The sequence below is a fragment of the Colias eurytheme genome, chromosome 17 (assembly GCF_061535395.1).
Source record: "Colias eurytheme isolate Ceu_HAF_F1 chromosome 17, ilColEury1 Martin Lab GWU primary, whole genome shotgun sequence".
NCBI lineage: Eukaryota > Metazoa > Arthropoda > Insecta > Lepidoptera > Pieridae > Colias > Colias eurytheme.
In genome coordinates this window covers 9,047,329-9,073,204 of record NC_142996.1, presented here as the reverse complement: position 1 = coordinate 9,073,204, position 25,876 = coordinate 9,047,329, and the positions used below count along the sequence as shown (strand labels likewise).

The 25,876-nt window shown below is 31.3% G+C and overlaps 1 protein-coding gene across 2 annotated transcripts in view; it reads left to right on the top strand.

Annotated features, from left to right (window-relative positions):
• LOC149901399 (sialin) overlaps positions 1-14,660 on the top strand; it is a 67,962-nt gene extending 53,302 nt beyond the window's left edge. For both annotated transcript variants that reach the window (XM_090111704.1, XM_090111705.1), the window contains exons 8-12: positions 936-1,085; positions 11,467-11,614; positions 12,303-12,443; positions 13,104-13,189; positions 13,661-14,660. In XM_090111704.1, coding sequence (XP_089967830.1) covers positions 936-1,085; positions 11,467-11,614; positions 12,303-12,443; positions 13,104-13,189; positions 13,661-13,831 — 696 coding nt within the window. In that variant the 3' untranslated portion in view covers positions 13,832-14,660. The remainder of the gene's footprint in view (positions 1-935; positions 1,086-11,466; positions 11,615-12,302; positions 12,444-13,103; positions 13,190-13,660) is intronic.
• Positions 14,661-25,876: the final 11,216 nt, after the last annotated feature.

The window sequence follows — 25,876 nt, the reverse complement described above, 5'->3', positions numbered from 1 at the left end:
TTAGGAATACATTTCCTGGATCGAAATCAAAAGTTCTTGGGTACAAAGACACATACTCTACATAGACATGAAAACAATATAGCTTCCACTTTATATTGTACATATAACTTTGATATTATTTTTTACTCAATAATTTTTCCATTTTCTCCCATGAATTAAAAAACATTTTAAATTCATATGAATCAGTCCCTCAATCATATAGATGTAGTTGAATATTTTTCGCCATTTATATGTATAGTCAATCCTTTGGCATCACACGAAGGTGAACAATTTGCATAGTGCCGGAAATTCATTGGATTCCAAGGCAGTTTCGGATGTAGCAATATAAATACGTCATAGTAAATATTTGATACGCTGTGATTTGGTTGTGATATTCATGCAAGGTTCTTCATTCATAAAAATATATCATTTTACGATAGACAGATTTTGGAGAATGCAATTTTTTTTTGTCGATGAATTAGAACACGATTATAAAATTACATACACCAAAAGTATGAATTGGAATAAATAATACTAGGGATAGTTGCAAAAACACGCTATTATTAAAAAGTACATTATTAAATTGGATTTTGTAATGCTATAGTGGCGATATTATTATAATACTCCGTATTGAAAATCTCTTATTAGAATTCATGATCAAATAAATGTCTAAAATATTTGGCGTCTTATTATGACTTAATTTTTTTTTTAATTAAAACGAATCTAAAGACAGCATCTCTTTAAGATATTGAGCTGTTATGCACTACAATTAATATCAATAAGACTTGTTATATTATATGTCTATGTGCACTACATTGAGACCAAACAATTCTATATATAAGTAACCGATTTGTCACACCAACTTACTGGTCAAAATATATTTCTTATATATTATGTTCTATAACATATTTCTTAACCAACATGGTAAAATATATTAACAAACACATATGTTCCAGCACAACCCAGTACCATGGCGCAGTCTGCTCTCATCACCGGCTGTTTGGGCGATCGTCATCACCCACGGGGCTTCAGTGTTCGGTTACTTCACCGTTGTTAACCAGTTGCCAACGTATATTGAAAGCATTTTGAAGTACAATATTAAACATGTGAGTATTTTTGGAGGTTGGTATTAACAGCTCTGATGATGTATTTTAGGGGATGGTATAAGCAGCTCTTAAGATGTATTTGAAAGGTTGGTGTTTGCAGCTCTTAAGATATATTTGAAAGGGTGGTATTTGCAGCTCTAAAAAGATAGATGAGTTCTACAAAAAATATTATTTTTTTCTGAAAATAAGTTTAACTATACCGACGCGATGTCTGTTAAAAATAATATTTTTAGTAACTATAAATACTGGTGAACATACTTAAAAATGTAAAGTATTGCGGTTTTAAAAATACAATGGTTGTATGGATAATTACTTTACATTGTAATTGTTTGAAAAAGATTAAGTACACGAGTTACTTGCGGATTCTTCTCAGTATATCTGTGATTCACATCTTATTTTATTTTTAATAGTTTCATATAGATACAACTGAAGAAATCATAAACTACGATTCATGAAACTTGAAACAATATAAAAGTGAAAAGTACACAGATAATGAAATAATTAATTAGTTTATAAATAACTTTTTATTATTATCTATTATTTTCTATTGTTATTTTTTATTATTTAATTCAACGTATGGTGATCTATGTACTTACTAACTACATATATCGATAATCTAGAAAATGTTTAATTACTAAAAATTTTAATTTAATATCGCCATCGGTTAGGTAGGTACGGTAATACCCGCGGCCCCATCATTAAAGCATCTCGACGGAACACAGTGGGGTTTTAGTCGGTAAGAATCCCGGGGAAGGAGCCGTGGGTCTTTGGAAGATTTCCCAACTTAAAAAAAAAGTACTTACTATAAAAATAAATCATACAGGTTTTAAAATGATTGCATATCTATTTATTCTAAACGCCAAAAATTTAAATTTATATTAGGTACGGTGTACTATAAAAATAAATCATACAGGTTTTAAAATTGATTGCATATAAATTTTTAACTTCGACATTGAATACCCTTTGAGCTGCAGGAAAATCCTTTATCGTCATAAATAAAACCAGTCGAATTAAATAATTGAGTGTAATTATTCTTTTATGGAAATTTCTTAAAAATCCGGGAAAACCCTTAAAACCGAGTAACGATGAAATAAAAAGTCAAGTGCGCATTAATATTAAACATCATTGTAATCTTTTATCTTTTTCTCTCTGTACCATTAGTTATGTGTAAGACAAGGATGGCTATATACAATTTGTAGAGATGTCTCGTCTGTCTGCAATTTAAATAAAGTATTATATATTTGATAAAAATATTAATATTCGTATACATGAAAACTGCTGAACCGATTTTGATGAACTTTTTAACGAGTAAATGTTAAGAGTAGTAGTTGCAGTGCAGTGGCTTACGAATTATCAATGTAGTTGGTAAATTAGGGGGAAATATAGGAAAAAATATATGTTTTATAATTCCAATAGTGTTGATCGAACACATCTTCTGATTAATTCAGTAAACTTAACTGCTGTGCGCGTAAGTCAATAAAGTACCTACGGTCTTTTTAATGTCTACGAAATTGATTTATATCCAACTAGCGGTCCGCCCCGGCTTCGCCCGTGGTACCTACATGTTTAAACTATCCTATCTCTCAAGTTGGATCGAACTGCACATGGTGTGCGATTTTATTATAATCGGTTAAGTGGTTTAGGAGTCCATTGAGGACAAACATTGTGACACGAGATTTATATATATTAAGATATCGATAACCATTCAATACACGACGTTATCTTTCACTTCCGATTCATTTCCGCGCTATTTTAGTTCTTATCACAATGAGATAAGATACAATTTCCATTACTCCTTAAAGTGTACGGTAACCACGCTTTACTACATAGCGGGATCGTCTCATGACGTAAGCAAGTTGCAAAAAGTTATATGGATATTCAAGGACATATGTATTAAGATAGTCTAGCAGGCTATTTAAATTTATGTTGCCAATTTAAATTAGCAGGTATCACATGTCAGATTTAAATTGACATCAGTGCAATTAATTTTTTTATGGGTTGTCTGATACATGGATAGCGTCATCGTGATATATGGGCTTAAAAGTATAATTGTTAATGTCAAATGGAGTTGACTAAATATAGATAAATGATGAATAAATAAATGTAAATAATACATTAAAGTGAATGTTCCTCTTAACGCGACACCAATGGATACTGCGTGAGACCCGTAGCGTAAACTCATCTATACTAATATTATAAAGCTAAATTAGTTTGTTTGATTGTTTGAACGCGCTAATCTCAGGAAATACTGGTCCGATGTGAAAATTGTTTCGTTGTTAGATAGCCCATTTATCGAGGAAGGCTATACATCATCACGTTAAGACCAACTGGAGCGGACCACGCGGGTGAAACCGCAGAGCGCAGCTAGTATAAAATAATCTTACTTTAAACTAAATTTCTCTAGTTTCTTTATAAAGTAAATTTATGATGATGTATGTGTGATATATTGACTTATTGTTCAAGTACGTACGCTCGTGTACATTTACATAACTAATGAACTTTGTTACTGTTAACTATTAATATCGACACGTGTGATCTAACTGATGTTAGCGGCTAGTTATTTGCAATTAACCTTGGAAATTAACTTTTTTGTTATAAGTAAGATAACATTACGCGTGCCTAATGATATGCTATGGATTATCTCTGTAGTAAAATAGTATATGGTATTCGTAATAGTATCGTCATAATATATTGTTTCTTGTTTTCCCTTCTATATATTGGAATAAGGATTTCTTATTATTATTATGAAATAATTAAATATGGAGAAATGACGATATTTTATAGTCGAAAATTCGAAAATCATATATACTTATTATAATAAAATTTCCAACTTCAACCCTGTATTTTAGAGCTTTCTCTACTAGATCTCGTCGCCACCAGCCACTCGCAAGTAGGTGGAATAGGTGGCAATAAAGCCTCTTTTCAAAATAATACCTTATGATGATTATCTTAAGGCTTATTTTAAAAGTCGAGGGCACTGGGTTTGTGGATGCTAATGGCAAATATTTGTATACTTATCCGTGTACAGGATTCTTGGTAGGTATTGAAAAACAAAAACTATTCGTTGTGTGATAAATTTACAATAACTGATTATGCATTTATTTCCATAAACATTAAAATATTTGCAATATTGCCGTATTAAAATTAAATTTTGTAACTATACGTGTTCTACGACGCAACTTCAATGTATTCTCCATGCACCAATCTGAACTTTATTTTGAAGTCAGCAGAATTTAGATTTGTACGGCAACTTAAAGTTCACGCAAGTCTCCCACCCTATTGCATCAGCCAAGAAGTGGTCAGCATCAAGTTTTATATTGGTCCACAGCAGGTTTGTACATTTAAATGTGCAAAAGCCTTGCTATTATTGGATTTATCGATAATAAAGTTGTTTTTATTTTTTATACGCAATAAATATTGATATTTAAAAAAATAACTAGATTTTTAGCAGCAACATTATTTAATTTACTTGAAATAACTTCTCGTTTAAAGGACATTTTATTTCACACTTTTGCATATTATCTAGTAAAAGCTCTGAATTTCAATATGGAATAAGAAAGAAAATAATAGTGTCGTTATTTCTGCCAAAAAATAATTATCTAACAAGGTAAAGCGATAGGTTAAAATAAAATTGCAAATTTAAACATATTCCTATTCACACACAGAAAATTCCTCGTTTTTGTTTGTGTGAATAGTAAATTTAATTGTTACAATATTGCATCTCTATCGACTGCACGTTTAGGGTATAATTCAATTCTATTTACATTGAAAATATGTAACTATTGTTCCCTAAAAAAAGGACTGATATTCAAACAATGCAAAATATTCACTATACAAAAATAGATGGCGCTGGTATAAATTGTTATCAGATTTTGAGACAATATTACCAGTTACCAGGTAGTTAACTGTAGTGAAAAATATTTTAATGAGAATAATTTTAAGGCGATGGTAATTTGAATATTTAGGTACTTCATTATTTTTTAATAATCGCTGAGCGTTTTATTTTTGAGCGCAATCTCTTAAACTTTTACAGACTCTTAATTTAAAAAATCTGGTATAAATAACTTGACCTATATATATATATTTAATTAATCTCAGATAATAAAAGGAACATCAGAATACAAAAAAATGTTGTGTGGTTTTATGAAACCACGGTAAAAGTGAAACTGTTCGAACGGTTCCGAACACTGCTTTGTGTAGCGCATGTCGCGTGACGGTCGGCTGCCGAGTAGGTATACCTACTCGGCAGCCGCGATACACGCGACATGCGCTACACAGACCAAAAAGTTTGAGAAGATGTAATAAAAGTTTCACTTTAAAAATAACACACAACCAAGATCCGCAAACGTATAACCGTACGTACTTATACTGTTTGAACATCTAAGACTTTCGCGTCAAATAACTATTATTTTAAAGATTTCACTTAAAATGACAAACAAAGTATACAAATTCACATCAAAAGTATCAAATACTCGATCATGGACATTATCAACATACATTGAAACCGGCCCAAAGTCCCTCACACTAAAACAAGATGGCTACCCCAGCGACACTATTTTTGCGGACTGTATTTCTATTTGCACAAGTGGTTAAACATTAAATTGATTATGTTGTTTTGTAGTTACGTTCTTTTCTATATTTTATTTAAGTTTTAATCACATTATACTGAAATAAAATATCAATTGTAATGTTATTTGTATTATTGTAAATGTATTGGATCGATACGTCTTCTGTAATTATGCGAAAATTGAGGGTTTATTGTAGTGTTTTTTAAATCTTTAATTAAAACAAAATAAGCATGTTATAACTTTGTTTTAGTTAATTAATAAACAAGAAAAAACTTAAATCTAATACAAAAATCTATCGCTCAAATATTATACTCTTCAAATTTATATAATACTAGAGGTCCGCCCCGGCTTCGCCCGTGGTACATATTTCGCAATAAAAGGTAGCCTATGTCCTTTCTCGGGTATCAAAATATCTCCATACCAAATTTCATGCAAATTTGTTCAGTACCCAGCAAGCACAAAACACCATTATAACAAACTTATGATAGCACGAGTTCATGTACAAAGCATTATAACCAAATCGTATATCGGCTGTATTTCTTTTATACGACTCTTATAAGTAAAATTTGGGCCCCCCCTTTAGACAGCGTTGAGCTATATAAAGGCAATTTAATAGCATTATAATTATCGTATTAAATCATTAATTAAGTCAGTTATGAGCACATGAATAAACAAATGACATTTTTTGCGACTTCATTACAGTCATTATATAGCTTTTAAAATTACAATCTGTTATTAAAATTTCATAACAATGCTAACTGTTGTAATTCCTTTGTAAAAAAGAAAATCTTATTGTTTTTAAAAATATATTGATCTGTTTTTGATCGTGCAACCTTATGTGGACTTGAAATATTTAAATGTGAAAATTAATATTGAATGATGGGTAAGTACCGCCTGTATTTCTGAATGTTTTGAGTGAAATTAGCTGCGCGCATCAGTTTGTCGGGTGAAATATACATGTTATTGAGAAAGAATACACGCGCCCTCGCTAATATACTTTATTAGTATATTTTTTTTTATAAAACATAACCTATTTTTAACAAATATCACAAAATTTAGATTATAGTAATAGTTTTAACAATTAAAGTACCTTATAAAGATATTGGTACAAAATACAAATGATTTCATTCCCTTTCTTTCTTTTTTTCTTTCTTTCTATCTTAGTAACTTGTATTATTTTTAGTGTCCGACCGAACTTTCGGTTTCGGTTTCGGTTTCGGCCGAGTTTCGGCCAAAAATCAAGTTTCGGCCGCAGTTTCGGTTTCGGCCAAAATCGGCCGAAACTTTTGCCGAAACCGAAACTTATTTCGCAAGTTCAGTGAACTTAGTTCACACACGTTCACGCTCGCCTAACTTCGTTTTCCTCGGCAACGCTTTGACGGACGCTGTCAAAACGTTGGTTGACCCACGCTGGTGGAAACAATTTTTGATTATCTATGTTGAGATTGGAACTGGGTGTAATAGTAATTAATAATTATTATTTTTATATAAGAGGTACCTAAAAGAGACTGATTATTCTTCTAAAGTCTTCTAAGTAGGTACAAATACCAATCCAAAGTATTAAAGACTCTTTAATAAAGAGAAAGATCTCAAAATACCAAAACTTAAGTATTTAAAGTAACAGTAACAATTACTGATTTGATTTAGATGACTGATTTTACTGAGAACTTAATTTGAAAAAATAATAAAAATTAAAATTGTTATTATTAATATTTGAAAAATATTATTTTTTTATTTTATATTAAATAAATGATTACAACAAATTTAATATACTATGTTTTCATTTCATGCCCTAATTAAGGCAAAATAATAGGTAAAATGCACCAAAGTTCAGTATTTTTAGAAATTTCATACTTGACCACGTGAGTTTCGGTTTCGGTTTCGGTTTCGGCCGAAACTGAAGCCACGGCCGAACATTCGGTTTCGGTTTCGGTTTCGGCCTGGAAACCAGTTTCGGTCGGACACTAATTATTTTTGTAAGATAGGAAAAGGAAAGCAAATGGCGACAAATGAAATTAAAGCTTTAGGCATTTCACGAAAGCATAATAGTGCTGTTAATTTTAATATGGTTTGTCACAAAAATTTGAGCTCGTATATAGTGTAATACAAGACACTTATTATGTTCAGCCATATAACAGCACTTCGGAAATATGTTATGATGCTTAAACTCATAATACGTATTAGTGACTGATTTTTATCGAGCTTATCAGGGAACCGTAATTAGTTAGGTACTTGATATAAAATAAATAAGCCAAGATTTTTAATTAAGCCATTTAAAAAACAAACTTGCTTGTTCTTTTCAGAACCAACATGCCCTGCAAAGTAAAGCGTTTCCCAACATAATATGAAGATGCCGATGAAGAATCTTTTTTTGTTTACTACAATTATTAATAAAATCCGTATACTCCTTTCTAAGTTTTCATTTGAATCCGCCTGTTTTGTAGTTTTATTGAAAGCCTTTTTATCCATTAACCAAATTCAAATTACGATGTTATTATTACCCATAGTTCTAACAATACTTTTATTTCGATCAATATATAGCTATATACTGTAGAGATGAATAGATTTGAAAGAAAACGGAGCAAAAGCAATAATTGTTATAAATTCAATGTTAATATAGGATTAGTATTAAATTAACACAATAATGGACTATTATAAAGCTTTTATTCTTTAAAAAACCAACATACGTTCAAAGGCACTATAAAATAATTTATTTATGCTTATTTAGAGCGTAACGTTATTAAAATTACCAATATAAGATAATAGTATTACTATACGTTTGAAAGCTGTTTTAGAAGCTGTAATTTAGAATTATCCTACGTTTATTTAAGATTTTTGACATTGTAACAATTTTTTGGTAACCATAATATAACAGTTAGCATTATTTGATGAAGCAAATGCCTTTATAAAGTACTTATATTTGGATAGTGACGATTTAAATAATTAATATAACTTCAAGTCATAATTCTGTATATATTTTTGGTTAATATACAATTTATGTGCTTGCTGGGTAGTTTAGGCGTGATTGAGTAACAGACAGACAGACAGAGTTACTTTCGCATTTATAATATTAGTATGGATAATATTATTTTATTGTATCGTCTAGTAAAACACATAATATTATTATAGGTACTGGTACTTCAAGTTTCAACCAGCCCTATAAAATTTATTCTTTGCCCATAAACTTTATCTCTATTACACAGTACAAAATACATTACCAGTAGGTATACACAGAGGTGTTACATCCTACAATGTTGAATACAAAGCTGTACAAATATTAACACTAACAGATTATACAACTAGAGTTTACATGTGAACCTTATTGAGGCATGCGCTAATCAAGTTAAAAAAAGATTTACATCAGAGATCACCTAAATTATACGTGATCTCATGTAAAGTTAAAAAAAATATATGTATATATTTAAGTATCTAAGTATGTAGGTACCTATACCATTCCCTAATTAATTTTCTTAATTACTATGGAATAATATTAATCATACGGATGCAATGGCATGAAGGGAATAGACCAATACACACCTTACTAAGACAACCTTATTTTGTTAGCTGCTTGTAAACAATTTGTTTTCTTAAAATGTTAATCAAAACCACTTATCTCAAATGAAAGATTCATAATATTATGTATAATCTGTTACTAATATACTATGGTCTGTTATTAATTACTAGCTGCTCCCCGCGGTTTCACCCCCGTGGCTCCACTCCTGTTGGTCTTAGCGTGATGATATATAGCCTATAGCCTTCCTCGATAAATGGGCTATCTAATACCGAAAGAATTTTTCAAATCGGACCAGTAGTTCTTAAGATTTGCGCGTTCAAACAAACAAACTCTTCAGCTTTATAATATTAGTATATATTTAAAGTACCAATTTGTTTTAAATTTTAATCATAAAGATACAGTAATTAAATACAGGACTATTGACTTTTTATTCCCAATTAAGATTAATCTAATCTACATTTTTATCGTGTCATCAATAAAACAACCTAACTAGTTATAACCAGATATCTTTTGATACGTAAATCTTAAGCCAGTTAGAACTGGTATCAACCGGTTTTTGGGAAAGGAAATCGTTGATAAGCCGGCAGGATGTCATGTTGCAATTGTAATGTCATTGATAGGCATTATTAGAGGATGCATCGATTGAATGTAGTTGTAACTTGTATAGGTAGATACGTAATGTGGGAATGAATTCCTATACTGTTATTTTCGAACTAACATTGTTATAGTGAAAGTTTTTGAGGGTATATACGTATGTTGGTACACTATTTGTGTACGCAGTATAAATCACACCAACGCAAAACATCAAATTAACGAGGAAGTTTCCGTACACGATATACATATACATATTATAATAAAATAAAAACGTCATTTGACGAAATCTTATGAATACATCGATTAGTATAATTCGAGTTAAATTGCCATGTCTAAATAAAACGTTAATGTATTGAGAATTGAGATACCGTATGCGCCGGCGCCACTTGACACAAACATGTTTGATTCCGTTAATGGTAATCACGACTTGATAGATCACCTTTTTTATCTATATCTTTATAAATAATTATTCATAGGTGTTTTTAATTAATTAAATTGTCACACACCGTTGTATAGATGGAAAAAAATATGAGGATAAAATGATAATTTAGAAATGGTATGCCTATCAGTAGAATGTTATGTTTATCAAAGGTTTTGTTAGGTGATTTCTCCAATAAAAGTAATAATAAAAAGACGAACTGGTAATTTTAAAAACTGGTAGCCTAGTAGTCTTTCAGGATAGACCACACCGAATATATTGGAATTCTTCGATTACTCCTCAAAATTGTTGATTTCTATCAATTAAAAAACAAGTAATAAACTTACATACAATCTCACAGACTTATCCAAATAAATAACAGGATATCAACTATTAACATAATCTACTAGATTTCTAAGCTTAACTGACAGTTAATATTAAACCTGGATTTACCTAGTGTTTATAGATCAGGTTTCATAAGGTTAATGAACATAGGATCATTAACAACAAAAAGTACGCGGCGCCGGTCGTACATTCCACGCATTTTCTATTTATATTTTATACTATGACTATAAATACAAGTCTATTTAAAGATTATCACAGGCCTAATTGCTAGCAATTAATTTATGGAAAGTTCGTAATTGCTGTGGGGATTAGCATTTTAAGTGCTTTGGGAAATCATTTTAAATCGATTACGTGTAGATAAGGGATTATCGTCGACTGGTATATTTTTTTAATTCAGATATTTTAGAGTTCTTCAATTATTACTGCAGTTGAGTTATCTCAACTATTACTACATCTGTGTTATCGTATATACTTACATTTTATTCGACTTGATAAATTAATGTATTCTGACTTATTTATTAGAATGGGAATAGTCCACAAGAAACTCGATACTTAAGTCTTTTACGGAATTTAATAACTGCACTCAGCATGGCAATGCGATTGTCAGGTAATTGCCTGATTAGTATTTTATGCTTGATAGTTAAACAGAGCGACTTAAGGCCGTTGCCGTTTTAATATACAAAAATTTTACTGTCCTACTACAAAAAAACTTTAGGCAGGGTTTAACTTTAAGCGCGGGATCACTTTAATCTGGTTTTGTCGAATTTCACATAGACAACTATTAACATGCCAGATCCCTGGTTTAAAGTTACACTGTGTTTAAATTGTTTTGTGGTAAGAGTTAAGACCATTAGTGTCTAACCTTTCTAACCTTTGGAGACGTTGTGCTTCATGATCGAATTTTTTTCCATTTTCTTTAATTAATTTTTTTTTTCATTACAGAATGGTCTCCTATCCTCTCTACCTTACCTGGGCAAGTATCTCTGCGCATTGGCATCATCAGTACTAGCTGACTCGTTGCGAAGAACCGGCAGATTGTCCACTACTACAGCCAGGAAACTGTTCACGGGCGTCGCTGTTGGGTTGCCTGGTATGTGTGTCTGTTTGTACATTACTCTTAATATTCATTTATTGTGTATGCTTTAGAAATATAATAGGTATATATCCTATAGTCGAAATACGAAGTCTTATTTGTTTTACTGCACGTATTAATGTGATGATATTACCACTGGTGTAATTCGAAAAAACTAATAATTCGTTATCAATTCTAATTTTATACCTACCTAATTTCCATTTAATACAATTTAAAATAAAGCACCATTTTGCATATAAAAGTGCATAGCTATTCATGCATAGGACAGTTATTAATTGTCTTGTATGGTTTAGGATGTGAAATCACATCCTAAACCATACCAAAACTTCTTTATTAATGCTAGGACAAGATTTTTTCAGGCACAACGGATTTATACTAAATCTTACATCTCCTATATCCTACATCCTACACATACATTTTAAAACTTTAATTTCCTAAATATATTTTATACTAGCGGTCCGCCCCGGCTTCGCCCGTGGTACATATTTCGCAATAAAAAGTAGCCTGTGTTCTTTCTCAGGGTCTAAAGATTATCTGTACTAAATTTCATCAAAATCGGTCCAGTAGTTTATGCGTGAAAACCATACATACATAAAAACCTTTCCTCTTTATACTTTGATTAGTATAGACATACATTTTAAAACTTTAATTTCCTAAATATATTTTATATAATAATGACTTGCAGGTATACTAATGATAGCGCAAGCTTTCTTCGGTCACGACCGTGTTTGGTCGATCGCGATATTCACACTCGCTCTAACGATCAACGGCGCAGTCACAGCCGGGTATCTCGGCAATGGACTCGATATTGCGCCTAATTTTAGTGGTGAGTGCATTTTGTAGTTTTAAGGTAAAAAAAAAACGAAAAAATTAAGTTTTTTATAATTTTTGTGACATTTTTTGTACGTTTTGTAACCTTTTTTTCGATTTTACGTACTATAAATATACTTATAAATATATTTACAATACTTATAAAGAAAAAGGAAAAGGGTGTAAAAATATTCTTTCAATATTTTTAAAGAATTTTTGATACCTACCTTTTGTGACTTTTATAAATACTACTATAAAATACCAGTAAAAAATTTACTGGCATTTTATAGTCAGATAAGGTTCATAAGCACTAAGCCTTTACTTGTCTAGTCGAATAAAAAATGCCTTGAGTTTGAAATGTAAACAAAATATTGATACCTACAATTAAAGTTGTAAACAAACAAACATTTTATCTTATATTGTGTTAAGCAAATAAAAAAACTAGAACACGACTTGATATCACAATGAACCTTGACATTTTCTAAAATATTATACCATGACTTCAAAATTCATTATCGTGATAAAATTTTTCGCATTCTAAATGGTATTACATTTTTATATAGTCCACATACCTTTTTTTTTTATAGTGGGGAAATACCTCCTCGCATACTTAATGCTAGTTCATATAAATTATATGTTGTTTTTGAAGTCGGTTAAAAATTATTAATTTTTACAGGAACTATTTTCGGTATTGCCAACACGCTATCTTCATTCGGAGGCTGGCTGTCAACGTTCATGGTCGGAGAACTTACCAAACATCATGTAAGTTTATTAACATTGTTTTATTTTAATCCGACTTTAAAATATTCATAGAATTACCCAATGTATGAAAATTATTTAAATTTCTTAAAAATATGAAGGCGGTTTATTTTTATAAAAAAATATTTTGGCTTTTAGTCATAAAGGCATAGTATACAAAACCTTGTGTTCCTACTTCTCTATTTTATATTACTTAACTCTGTATACAATGAAAAGTAAATATTTAACAAAATAAATCGCCTTTAAAATTCATTAAAATATTTTCTAAATGTATAATACTCGCGTAAAATCAAACGAGAAAACTCAAACATTTATTTATTCAGTTACACTTCTTCAAGAAGTATTTTGACGTTTTTTTAAATTATTTAATCAATTATAATAAATTATGATAAATAAATTGAATCGCCATAACATGTACGATTGTTATGTGATGGTTTACCAACAAAATACTAATTATAATTTATTTAATTCCAGAACACATATGAACAATGGCAGATAGTATTCTTCATTCTAGCAGGCACATACACGGCAGGTGCTCTAATGTTCACAATCTTTGGTTCCGGGGAACTACAGGCTTGGAACTCGCCACAAAATGTTCCTAGCAAGGAAGAAGAACCATTAAATGATAAGGAAATTAAGGTTTAGGGAGGTAAAATAAGGGATTTAGAAACCGCAGGATAAGGGAGCTTTTCCACTAATAATGTGCGAGTGAAAGGAATGTGTTTGTAAATTTAACCAATAGTATCGCTTCCAACTCCAAACTAAATGAAGCGATAGGATAGTTTCTTTATTAGAAACAAATTCCTCGCTACACTCGCACATTATTGGTGGATAAGCACCCTAAGTGTATGTAATCATAAATAATCGAAAGTGATACATTAAAATTCAAAAGAATTAATTAATTGGTCAAAAACACAAATCTCAAAAATGTATTAATTCTATTAGACTTCCTTGAGAAGCTCTGAATCTTCAAAATACAAAAAAAAGTTTTTTTTTTACATTTAAAATCAATGTCTATAAAAATCTCGAATAAGTAGGTAGGTATATGAAATAACTGAATACAATTATTGTATTCGGTTATTTCAAATTAAATACAAGATGCGGTTTCTAAATCCTCGTGTATTATATTATTATCTCAATCTATCTGTTATGTACAAACAAGACAAATTCGTAGTAAAATTATTTATTTATTAATTATAAATGTTCGTGTTCAATTATGTATCTACAATCTGTATATTACAAGTTGCGATTTATTTTTTTCAATGAATTTTAATTCATTTTTGATGAAAAATCGCGACTATTTTAAATACTTACCATATTGGTATAGTTGTTTATTCTTCAAAGTCAATAGAAACAACTTTTAGTCTCTATATAATTGAAGTGAAACTTTTTTATCGGGGTTGGAAAAAAATTTAGTGTAACATTTTTTCGTTACGCGTGACATTTTTCCGTTACGCGCCATCTTTTTCTTCTCCCTACCGGCTACCACGCGTGATTCGACGTATTTCTGTATAGTTGCATATAGTAAATTATTAAATAAAGAAGTTTCACTTCTTACGTGTGTACACTAGTACACGCACACATTTTTTTTTAAAAGATTTAGTTGTATGAAATAAATTTTGATTCCACATTTTCGGAATTAAATATGAGTCAAAATTTATTATATTTTTTGAAGTTACTTTTACAGTATATCTTGCACAAAGTAAGTTTGTGAAAGTGATTTCTATTGCGTGCCACGCACAGAGGTAAAACTTCTTATAACCTGAATCATTAACTAATTCAGTCATAAATTATTATACTATACTAGCTTTCGCGGCTTTGCCCGCTTTGTCTAAAACCTAATAAATTATATACTAAAACCTTCCTCAACTATCATTGAAAAATAAACTGCATCAAAATGTGTTGCGTAATTTTAAAGATCTAAGCATACATTGATAAAGCAAAAAGCAACTTTAAACTATAAGTGATGTGGAAATGATAACAACACAGTGCAAGAGAGACATCTGTATGTAAATTTGTCAAATTTATAATTCAATTAATGATTCAGGTTATAACATTATTAAAAAAAGACGTGTGGCACTCGGGGACTGCCGCGGTAAAGCTATTGCATGCTATGCCTTCAAGCCACACCTCCGCGCCCGTCGGAGTGCGGAGCGTGAGGTTTTTCGTTACGGAATTTCTCGATTCGGTCCCCGCGCTCAAGGCCCGCGATAGAAGCTATGCAATAGCTTAAAAATGTGAAGTTTTATTTCAAAAAAAGGCTGATATTGTGATGTAATGACGTCCCGGCTCGCGCAACGGACTCACGATTGTCAAGTGATAGGAACCCGACTCATTGTAAATTAGACATAAGTTCATAGGAGTATGCGGCCCTCTAAAATCTACAACTACAGATATATTCATAAAAAGTGTGCCGAGCACACGTGTCAGAAGTGAAACTTCTTCAAAGATACCAAAATCGTCGCCTCACTCCATGATGTGACGGTATTGCCATGACGCGATCTTGAAATTTTACTCTCAACGCGGCTAAAGAATTTTCACTTCAAAAACTTGAGAGGTACAGGACACGGATGGAACGAAGTTTATAAAATAACTTACAATTAAAGCAAAAAGTGTTGTTACAAATTTTGGTCTTAATTCCGTCTCTCTTTAACAAGGCGATAATGAACTTCGTTCCAAAATACTATTTAAATAGATATAATATTGTTCCAAGCAAACTTTGTAAGCAGATAATTTCCAATAAAGATATTGTTTTTCGGGACCAAGGGCCGCACACTCCATAGTGTAAGTCGTAAGTATTCTCGTAAGTATCAATTATTTATTTTTCTAACGCAAGTATTTAGGAAATTCACAGCCATTCTCTATAACCGGAGTCGTTGGCTCCGTGGACCATAGACAAGTCTCGTTGTAAGTAAGACGTAGATATTAAGGGTAAGCCATGTTTCGCACTTAGCTTTATTACAAGGGACAATGCATCACTATTTGTGCATTTCAACAACTGTGATAAAGAGGTTTGTCTATGGCATATCGCTTTAGTGTCTATTACGCTCTTGTATCTATAGTACTTTTTGAATTTCGAATTTTTAATGGCTATTTGTAGTTCCTAAATTACGATCAGTATTTCGTTTTTCGTGTCCGAGCCACAGATACAATTGCAGGGTATTCCCGTTGTATAAATTTAAGGCAGTCTGTGGCAACTTATATACTCTATACCGATCAATGATATTATAAGTAAAAGGTGTAAATAGGTTATTAGCGATCCGGGAATGTGTCGAAATGTGCACAATTAGCCAAGTTTACATCAGTTGTTTCTTTCGCTCACGATAGTTGAATGATGCCATCTCACTTTGAGTTGTGCGTGCGTTAGTTTGCCCTTTTTGAAGATCAAATGTTGTTAGTAACCTATCTGCACCTTATATCATTGGTACCGATGGCGTTTTAGTCCGTTTCATATTACTATATATATCTTACTAGATAAGTAGATAAATATGATACAGTTACTTTTATTGAATGAACAAACATAATAAATGTATGTCCATATAAAATAGTATGAATGTGAAGCAATAAATGGAAACGAGTCCCAATGAGAAAATGATTTTAAGGGTGCTATAACAGTTTTTTAACAAAAACCGCTATTTTACGGTACAATTTTAACTCAAAGCACTTACACGTGAGAACAAAGTAATATCTTAATTTAAAGATAATATATTCAGTTATACGATCATCTTATAAAAATTGTACGACGTCATACAAAATTGTCACTGAAATACGATTTTCCCAGCACAATGATCGCATAAAATGCAAAAAAATGGGGTCTAAACCGGTACACTTTTAAGAAAATTAAAAGCCTAATCTATCTTCTTACCTATAAATTATTGAGGGATATATAGTCCTTTATAGATTGTGATAATTTTTTTGTATCTAAATCAAAATTTTATTTCAATTATAAGCTAAATTAAAAATACTTGTCGATTTCTTCATACATTTTGCTCTCGCGGGTCGTCAGACCGCGCTCAGAAGCGCTCTTGGAAGGACGGGTGTATCGCTCCTCGTCCCAAAAATAAAAACGAATTAGAAAAAGATTATTGTGCGTATACTGTCGTTTTCGTGATTTGAAATATTTGATACTTTATAAGAGTAAACTGTATAAGTTTCATATTCCAGTTATTTGTAATTTAAAATTATGTTTTAAAAATTATGTTGACTGAGATCCTCTTTTTTTATGGGTTGTTGAACGGATTGGTGGGGTAAAGCAATTTGACAAAACTTAAATCCAAAATGGCGCCGACGAAAATTTGCCATCTTTTCGTCATGGGTGTCATTTTCATAGTTTTTGGGGTAGCTATTAACCAATATGAGGTCAAAAATAAAATCCAAGATGGCGCCGACGAAAATTTTACATCTTTTCATCATGGGTGTCATTTTCATGGTTTTTGGGGTAGCTATTAACTAATATGAGGTCAAAACTAAAATCCAAGATGGCGCCGACGAAAATTTTACATCTTTTCGTCATGGGTGTCATTTTCATGGTTTTTGGGGTAGCTATTAACTAATATGAGGTCAAAACTAAAATCCAAGATGGCGCCGACGAAAATTTTACATCTTTTCGTCATGGGTGTCATTTTCATGGTTTTTGGGGTAGCTATTAACCAATATGAGGTCAAAAATAAAATCCAAGATGGCGCCGACGAAAATTTTACATCTTTTCGTCATGGGTGTCATTTTCATGGTTTTTGGGGTAGCTATTAACCAATATGAGGTCAAAAATAAAATCCAAGATGACGCCGACGAAAATTTTACATCTTTTCGTCATGGGTGTCATTTTCATGGTTTTTGGGGTAGCTATTAACCAATATGAGGTCAAAAATAAAATCCAAGATGGCGCCGACGAAAATTTTACATCTTTTCGTCATGGGTGTCATTTTCATGGTTTTTGGGGTAGCTATTAACCAATATGAGGTCAAAAATAAAATCCAAGATGGCGCCGACGAAAATTTTACATCTTTTCGTCATGGGTGTCATTTTCATGGTTTTTGGGGTAGCTATTAACCAATATGAGGTCAAAAATAAAATCCAAGATGGCGCCGACGAAAATCTGTTATTTTATTTTAGTTTACTTCTTTATTATTAAGAAAATTACACCTATGACGAAAAGATGTCAAATTTTCGTCGGCGCCATCTTGGATTTTGGTTTTAACCTCATATTCGTTAATAGCTACCCCAAAAACCATGAAAATGACACCCATCACGATAAAAGTCAAATTTTCGTCGGCGCCATCTTGGATTTTGGTTTTAACCTCATATTCGTTAATAGCTACCCCAAAAACCATGAAAATGACACCCATCACGAAAAAAAGTCAAATTTTCGTCGGCGCCATCTTGGATTTTAGTTTTGACCTCATATTTGTTAAGAGCTACTCCAAAACCTTGAAAATGACACCCATGACGAAAAGATGTAAAATTTTCGTCGGCGCCATCTTGGATTTTAGTTTTGACCTCATATTGGTTAATAGCTACCCCAAAAACTACCCACACTTGCAAATGTGTTTGCTACGTAGGAAAAGTTCAGATTTAAGAGTATCCTAGGTAATGTGTTATGTGACGAATACCTATAATTTATTTCATTCCGACTATTTTTCGGAATAACATACATTTACTAAGAATTGTATACAATGCCGGATTTAATACAGTGCCGGTAACATCATAAAGCTTTGATATTGTATACAATTCATAGATTATTATTCAATGAAATAATGATGTAAAATAGTCACACTTTTTTAAGTTGTTTGAATATACTAACATACTTATTAGGATCGTACCTACTAATAAAAGTAACAAAATGAATTTTTAAAGTTCCTAGTAATCTTCTGGAATCAATTTCAATAAAAATACATAATATCAAAAATTAAAAATAATATCAAGTATGAAGATGGTCTATAAAATGGAATGCGCTATGTTTACGTGAGCGTGATATTGCCGCGAACAAAGTTACGTCGTTAGATACCTAAATTTGAGTAACGCAGATTTGTGACAGCGTCCTTAATAGTAATAAATGAATTGTACAATTTGCATTTTTTCGATGTCTTTATCCATGTATTTGTAAGTAATTCTGAATTGTATTAAGCATTTCATGTGTAATTGTGCTATTTATATATTATATGAATATTTAAAACTGTGTATCATTCTTATACATGTAACATTAAGACTTGTTGAATGTCTCCAATGACTATTTAATTTGTGAACCAATTTTTTTTTTCAATAAAGTTTTCAAAAAATATCTTTGTGTTTTATTTCTTTCTTTTGTCATTTAATTATTTCAAGAAAATGGCGGGATGGCCTATTTAACAGCATATCACAAACACATTTAGAATCACAATTCACAACACAATAAAAAATCAATATTTTATAAATTTATAAAGAATAGAAAAAACGAGTGGCTGAATTGGTCAGGCATCCGCCCCGGTTTGGCGCGAAAGGATGCGGGTTCGAGTCCCGCCTCGTGATCGAATTTTTTCTATTCTTTATAAATTTATATTTATAAAGCATTTGAATGCCATTTAAACCAAAAATATCAAATTCAATCAATATTTTACCAATACTTATATCAATATTACTAATTAATAGGTAGCAAATTTGATTCAGGCCTTCTTAAATTTTCCTTACGATTCTTGTGAAAGTGAAAACGGAACTATGTACATTAATTTTCATGAAAGAAGTCAAACGAATTAAATTTGTCGTAACATTACGCGCGACTTCAGAGCGGTGGTTGACTTTTTTAATGTACTATCGTAGATTATAAAATTTTATATTAGACTAGCGGTCCGCCCCGGCTTCGCCCGTGGTACATGTTTACGTTTTCTCTACATAAGAACCATCCTCGTACTTCCAGGAATATAATAAAAAAAAATTATCGAAATCGGTTCAGCCGCGTTATGCAGAGAGCAGCAGAGTTATGCGCTTACCAACACATTTTGCGATTCATTTTTATTAGGGTTCCGTAGCCAAAATGGCAAAAACGGAACCCTTATAGTTTCGTCATGTCCGTCTGTCCGTCTGTCCGTCTGTCCGTCTGTCACAGCCGATTTACTCGGAAACTATAAGTACTACAGTGATGAAATTTGATGGGAATATGTGTTGTATGAACCGCTACAAAAATATGACACTAAATAGTAAAAAAAAGAATTGGGGGTGGGGCCCCCCATACATGTAACTGAGGGATGAAATTTTTTTTTTCGATGTACATACCCGTGTGGGGTATCAATGGAAAGGTCTTTTAAAATGATATAAAGTTTTCTAAAAAACATTTTTCTTAAAGTGAACGGTTTTTGAGATATCAGCTCTCAAAGTCGTAAAAAGTATGTCCCCCCCCCTCTATTTTTATAACTACGGGGTATAAAATTCTAAAAAAAATAGAGGTGATGCATGCTAATTAACTCTTTCAACGATTTTTGGTTTGATCAAAGTATCTCTTATAGTTTTTGAGATAGGTTGATTTAACTGTAATTTATTATATTTGCTGCTACGGAACCCTTTGTGCGCGAGCCCGACTCGCACTTGGCCGGTTATTTTATATATAAGAAAGATGGTGACTGGTGTAAGTGTTATACGTAGTATATTATTATTAGTCTGTGATGTTATTAAAAACTATTGCGCCAAGCGAATGTAAATGCTTTTGGAGTCTTGGTTCCATGTAGCATGAGCTTGAGCTATGATAGTGAGAACATGAAGGGTACCTAGTAAATATGTAATAAATAATCTATACTAATATTATAAAACTGGATGAGTTTTTTTGTTTGTTAGAACGCGCCAATCTCAGTGACTGGTCCGATTTGAAAAAATCTTTCGGTGTTAGATAGCCCATTTATCGAGGAAGGCTGTATGTAGGTTATAAGTTATAACTATATCATCACGCTAAGACCCATCAGGAACGGACTACGGAGCAATGCGGGTGAAACCGCGCGGCACAGATAGTATTATATTATAATAATAATAATTTTATTATAATTAATTAATTAATTAATAATAATACCTGTACATAAATAGTACAAGTTCCAAAAATATATAATAAATAGTGTTTCTAGATTGTTGTTGTGAATTTCACGGACAATACTCAATCTTCTTTACATATTGCAAAAACATAACTATAGCGCGATTTACGAATACTTTGACGCCATCTATCTTCAGCTAAAGTAAATTTTATAAGCTTTTTAATCTTTCCAATTGGACATTTCAGTTTTATAGCATTCAAATGCTTTTTAAATGAGAAAATTTTCATTAAAAAAAAATCGATTTTAGTTTTTCGTTTAGACGAAAGACGCGGGTTCGAATCCCGTTTCGTGATGAGTGATCACGACGTCGAATTTTTTCTATTCTTCAAACATTTCTCAATCTCTCCAATAGCTTATTATTGTATTGACCAATGACCTTAGATTACAAAATTATTTTATTTTGTAATCTAAGGTATTGACAATAAAATTTATAGTTTAAAATTTCTATAGCAACAAGTAAATGGCCTCGCACCCTCATTTAATAATTATGAATTGTTACCCACACTCTAGCGGCAAACATTATTATTACATTAGTGCACATTCTTCTCGTATAAAGATTGAACACGTTACACATCCTATAGTTGTACACATCTTTGTTGTGCATGGTTCGCAGTATCGATTTATGTCGCTACATGTTTAATTGTTTTGATAAATGCCAATTATGAGATTTCTTGCAAAAGCTTTGAATTTTAAATGTTTTTTTGTGGTAAGATTTTCGGTTCATAGCAATTTTTATTTTTACATTGCCTAAATTTATTTTTATTTATTGTAAATCGCATGGTTTCGGTCTTACTAATAAAAACGTCGTAAATTATGCAATAGCCAGTAGGCAGGTATGCAGAAGCTTGAACTAGATAGGTAGGTACATTAGTTATCTAAGCACACTGGCACAGACTACAAATTTGATATTATAGCTAACAATAAACCTATAAACACAATAATTCTTAAAACTGTATACCTAGGTACCTACTAATAAATAAAAATCTTACCTTTCCGATGATGTGCGAATGATCCGTGTAACTGACATCGATTTTCATTGTAACTCTGTTACTCTGCATAACATTAAATTATAAATTAATAAGACCACTAAATAAAATTTAGTTTTATAATCATTTATTATGAATAAATTAATTTAGTCCATATGTCTCAATTAATTAAAACTAAATGCAAAAACTACATCATAGCTATTTAATATGGATAAATTTGCATACCACTTGTTGACAAACGAAATTTATATAATTAACTAGCAGTCCGCCCCGGCTTCGCCCGTGGTACATATTTACGTTTTCTCTACATAAGAACCATCCTCGTACTTCAAGGAATATAATAAAAAAAGAATTATCGAAATCGGTTCAGCCGTTCTCGAGTTATGCGCTTACCAACACATTTTGCGATTCATTTTTATATTATAGATAGATATCGTACAATATTTGAAGAATAAATTGGAACCGAGAGTCATCCCGGCATGTAAAGCGAAAGACGTCCGTCCGTTCGCGAATTTCCAAAGCCAGGTAATTATTTGAGTCACGAGTCGATGAGCTTTTGTTTATGCACAACTCGACAAAACCTTATCTATCTCAGTAAAAAAGTGACTCCAATGGATTAGCTTTTGTCGAGATATTTTCAAACATAACATACGAATAAAACCTAGTTGAGCAACTAATATTGGTTACCTAATATTGATTACCTATTCATAAATCTGATTAGGAATACAGTTTTGTTGTTTGTTTTTGATAAAAATTGCCTCGTGATGTTCAGTATGAGTTTCCTATGCGGCAAGTTTGCCTATTTTGTGCATAATGTACCTTATTAAATTCGGTCAGTAATTTAGGCTTGAAAAAGTAATACATTAGGTTTTAGAATAATTAAAGTTTTATCAGGGGTTATATTTTGAAGTCTAGTTTCAAAAACAGTGGGTAAAAAATCAAACACAGCACAGTAACTTATGATATTTTATTGAAGAAACAGTTTAGCACAGCCTAGCTGTTCCTACGAAGCTACCTAGCTCAGCGAGTAAGTGCCCCACTCAGTGAGTGAGTGCCCCACTCAGTGAGTGAGTGCCCCACTCAGCGAGTGGGTTCGAACGATGTATGGTAACGCTGCAACTATCACAGGAGTACTATAATTAAGTCTGTGAATAAAGCCTTAAATACGTTGGCTGCATTTTGACATGAGTTTGCTTGTACAGGGGCCGTATTATGACGTCTTATTTCCAGGCAGTTTACGCCGTGAATTGAACTGACTGGCAAATTCATATTATACCATAATAATTAACCATGGCTGGTTATAGCGATCATAATTTGCCAGTCAGTTCAATTCACGGCGTAATCTGTCTGGAAATAAGACGTCATAATATTTTAAGATATAGATTTTAAGATATGACAATTTTCTTTCTAGTATCTTGACTATTTTTATTTATGTTTTTTTAATCATCTCACGTATTTTTAAGTATTTTTGTGCACTGTAAGCTCACAGAGTTGACAATATACTGTATATTTTGGAATTCGATATTTTAACCGATTTCCATATATTTTGGAATTGTACTCCAACAAAATAACATTCCTTGACACGCTACACATTTTTTTTATTTCTATCACATTTTTTCTATATGAATAACGTGAAACTGTGATTTATTGTTTTCTAAACATGCTCAATGCTCATTGCTCATGTCAAAATGCAAACCAAAAAGAGCGAAACCTGGATTAAGTAATTATCACATGAATGAGTGCATATAACTAACACTAACATACCCAATGCTATGCATCCCTTACTCTATGCGTGAAATAAACCTTTATTTTAAATGTTACCGGAGTCAAGCACCAATCGCTTACTGTTATTTAGATTATGTACGAAAAATATATTTTTAGCTGTAATTTTATGTTTGGGATAAAACGGGCTTTTAGTTCCAATTAGAATTATTTTAAAACAGATGTTTAATTATTTGGTAAGTTATGAAGTTTTTTAGTTGTATAAAAATAATTGATTTTCAGAAGTTTAGATAGTAAACGTAAAAACCCGTTTCATTGTAGTTTACACGATAATTGATTACTTGAGTTTGCAGAAAATATTTTTATAGATATTCAACAATTTCGTTCTGCTATATAAAAGATGGTCATAAATAAAGAAAAAAAGAGCGTGTATGAGCACACGTGTCAGAAGTGAAACTTCTTTGGCAACATTCAGATCGTCGTCTTACGTGACGGTATTGTCATGATGCGTCCTTCAAATTTTACTCTCAACGCGCCTAAAGAAGTTTCCCTTACAAAAATTATGTTTCTTTCAGACTGTTCTTTGTTGCCATGAATAAAATAAATTAAAATTTTGCATAAATAATAAAAAATGCATGGGATTCAAAAATTTTTTTTATTGATAATATATTCTGCAAACTCGTACATAAAATAGCCTATACTGCAAGTGGTTCACGCCCGCCCGGATGCCAATCATAGTCTAGAAACAATTTAAACATTTTACATTTTAAACAATTTGGTCAATTCGCTAAAATTACGCAACAATAACATTGTGGAGTGATGTTGGTCATTTTTTTTTGGTTTTTTGAAAATAATTTAATAACCAATTTAAATTTTGTATATATTTTTAAATAAATACTGAAAATAGCATAAGGGAAACTCAAATTTAACAAAAAATACGAATAAAATCAACTTATTTTTTTATTCATTTTCATGTTTTTGTAGTCATTATTATAGCCACACCACTCCACATTTACAGGCGAATCAAAATAGTTTTAAAACCATTTCATTTCACCTTACATTAAACGAAATTATACAATTTACACATAATTGACGATATTTAAGTTAAAACACCAAGTGACAGATACAAGCAATTTTATCAATTTTGATACAATTTTTACATAACTTTAGCGGATATAAGAGATAAATTATTGACAGAATAAAAACCTCATCTTAATGTAAAGAATAAAATTTTAAGAAGACAAAAATTTTAGTTTCTCGAAAAAATGGAAATTTTTTATCTTTTTATAACCAAATGTTTAATTATTCCTCTATTAACAATATTTACAATGCTGGTAACATCGTTTTAAGTTTTTTCATAAATTAGTTATTTTTAAATAGCGGGGTAAGATTATGGAAGTGGTAACTCAGTGCATCGAATGCAATAACTACGGACTAGACGAAAATAAGGTGCGATACGTGTGAGACGCGCGATTAATTATTTCTTCACAAATATAAGTATTGCATAAAAACTCTGTAATTTTAAATTCTTATTAAGTTTCTAGTGAAATAAGCTATTGTGATTTAGTCGATTTACTACATCAGATGATTCCTTTGTTTTTTTTTCAAAAACATGTTGCCTATAATATAGGCCTATATGCTTGGCCCGTATTTTTTATACACACATTTTGTTTATTTATCTGTAATTTTTAATTCTTAAAAATAACTCTCAATTATTTTAAACTTTATGTTTGTATGCAGTTTGTGAAGAAACAATTTATCGCACGTTTCTCAAAGCGAGATTAACAATAAATATTTAGGCACCATATTCTTGATCCGCCTTAACCCTGTGTATTTTGCGGGTAAATCTAGATATAATTGTAAAATTAAAACTATTTTATCATTTATGATCTTTTTTTTAATATTAAGAATTTTTTTTGTTAATTTTAATTATA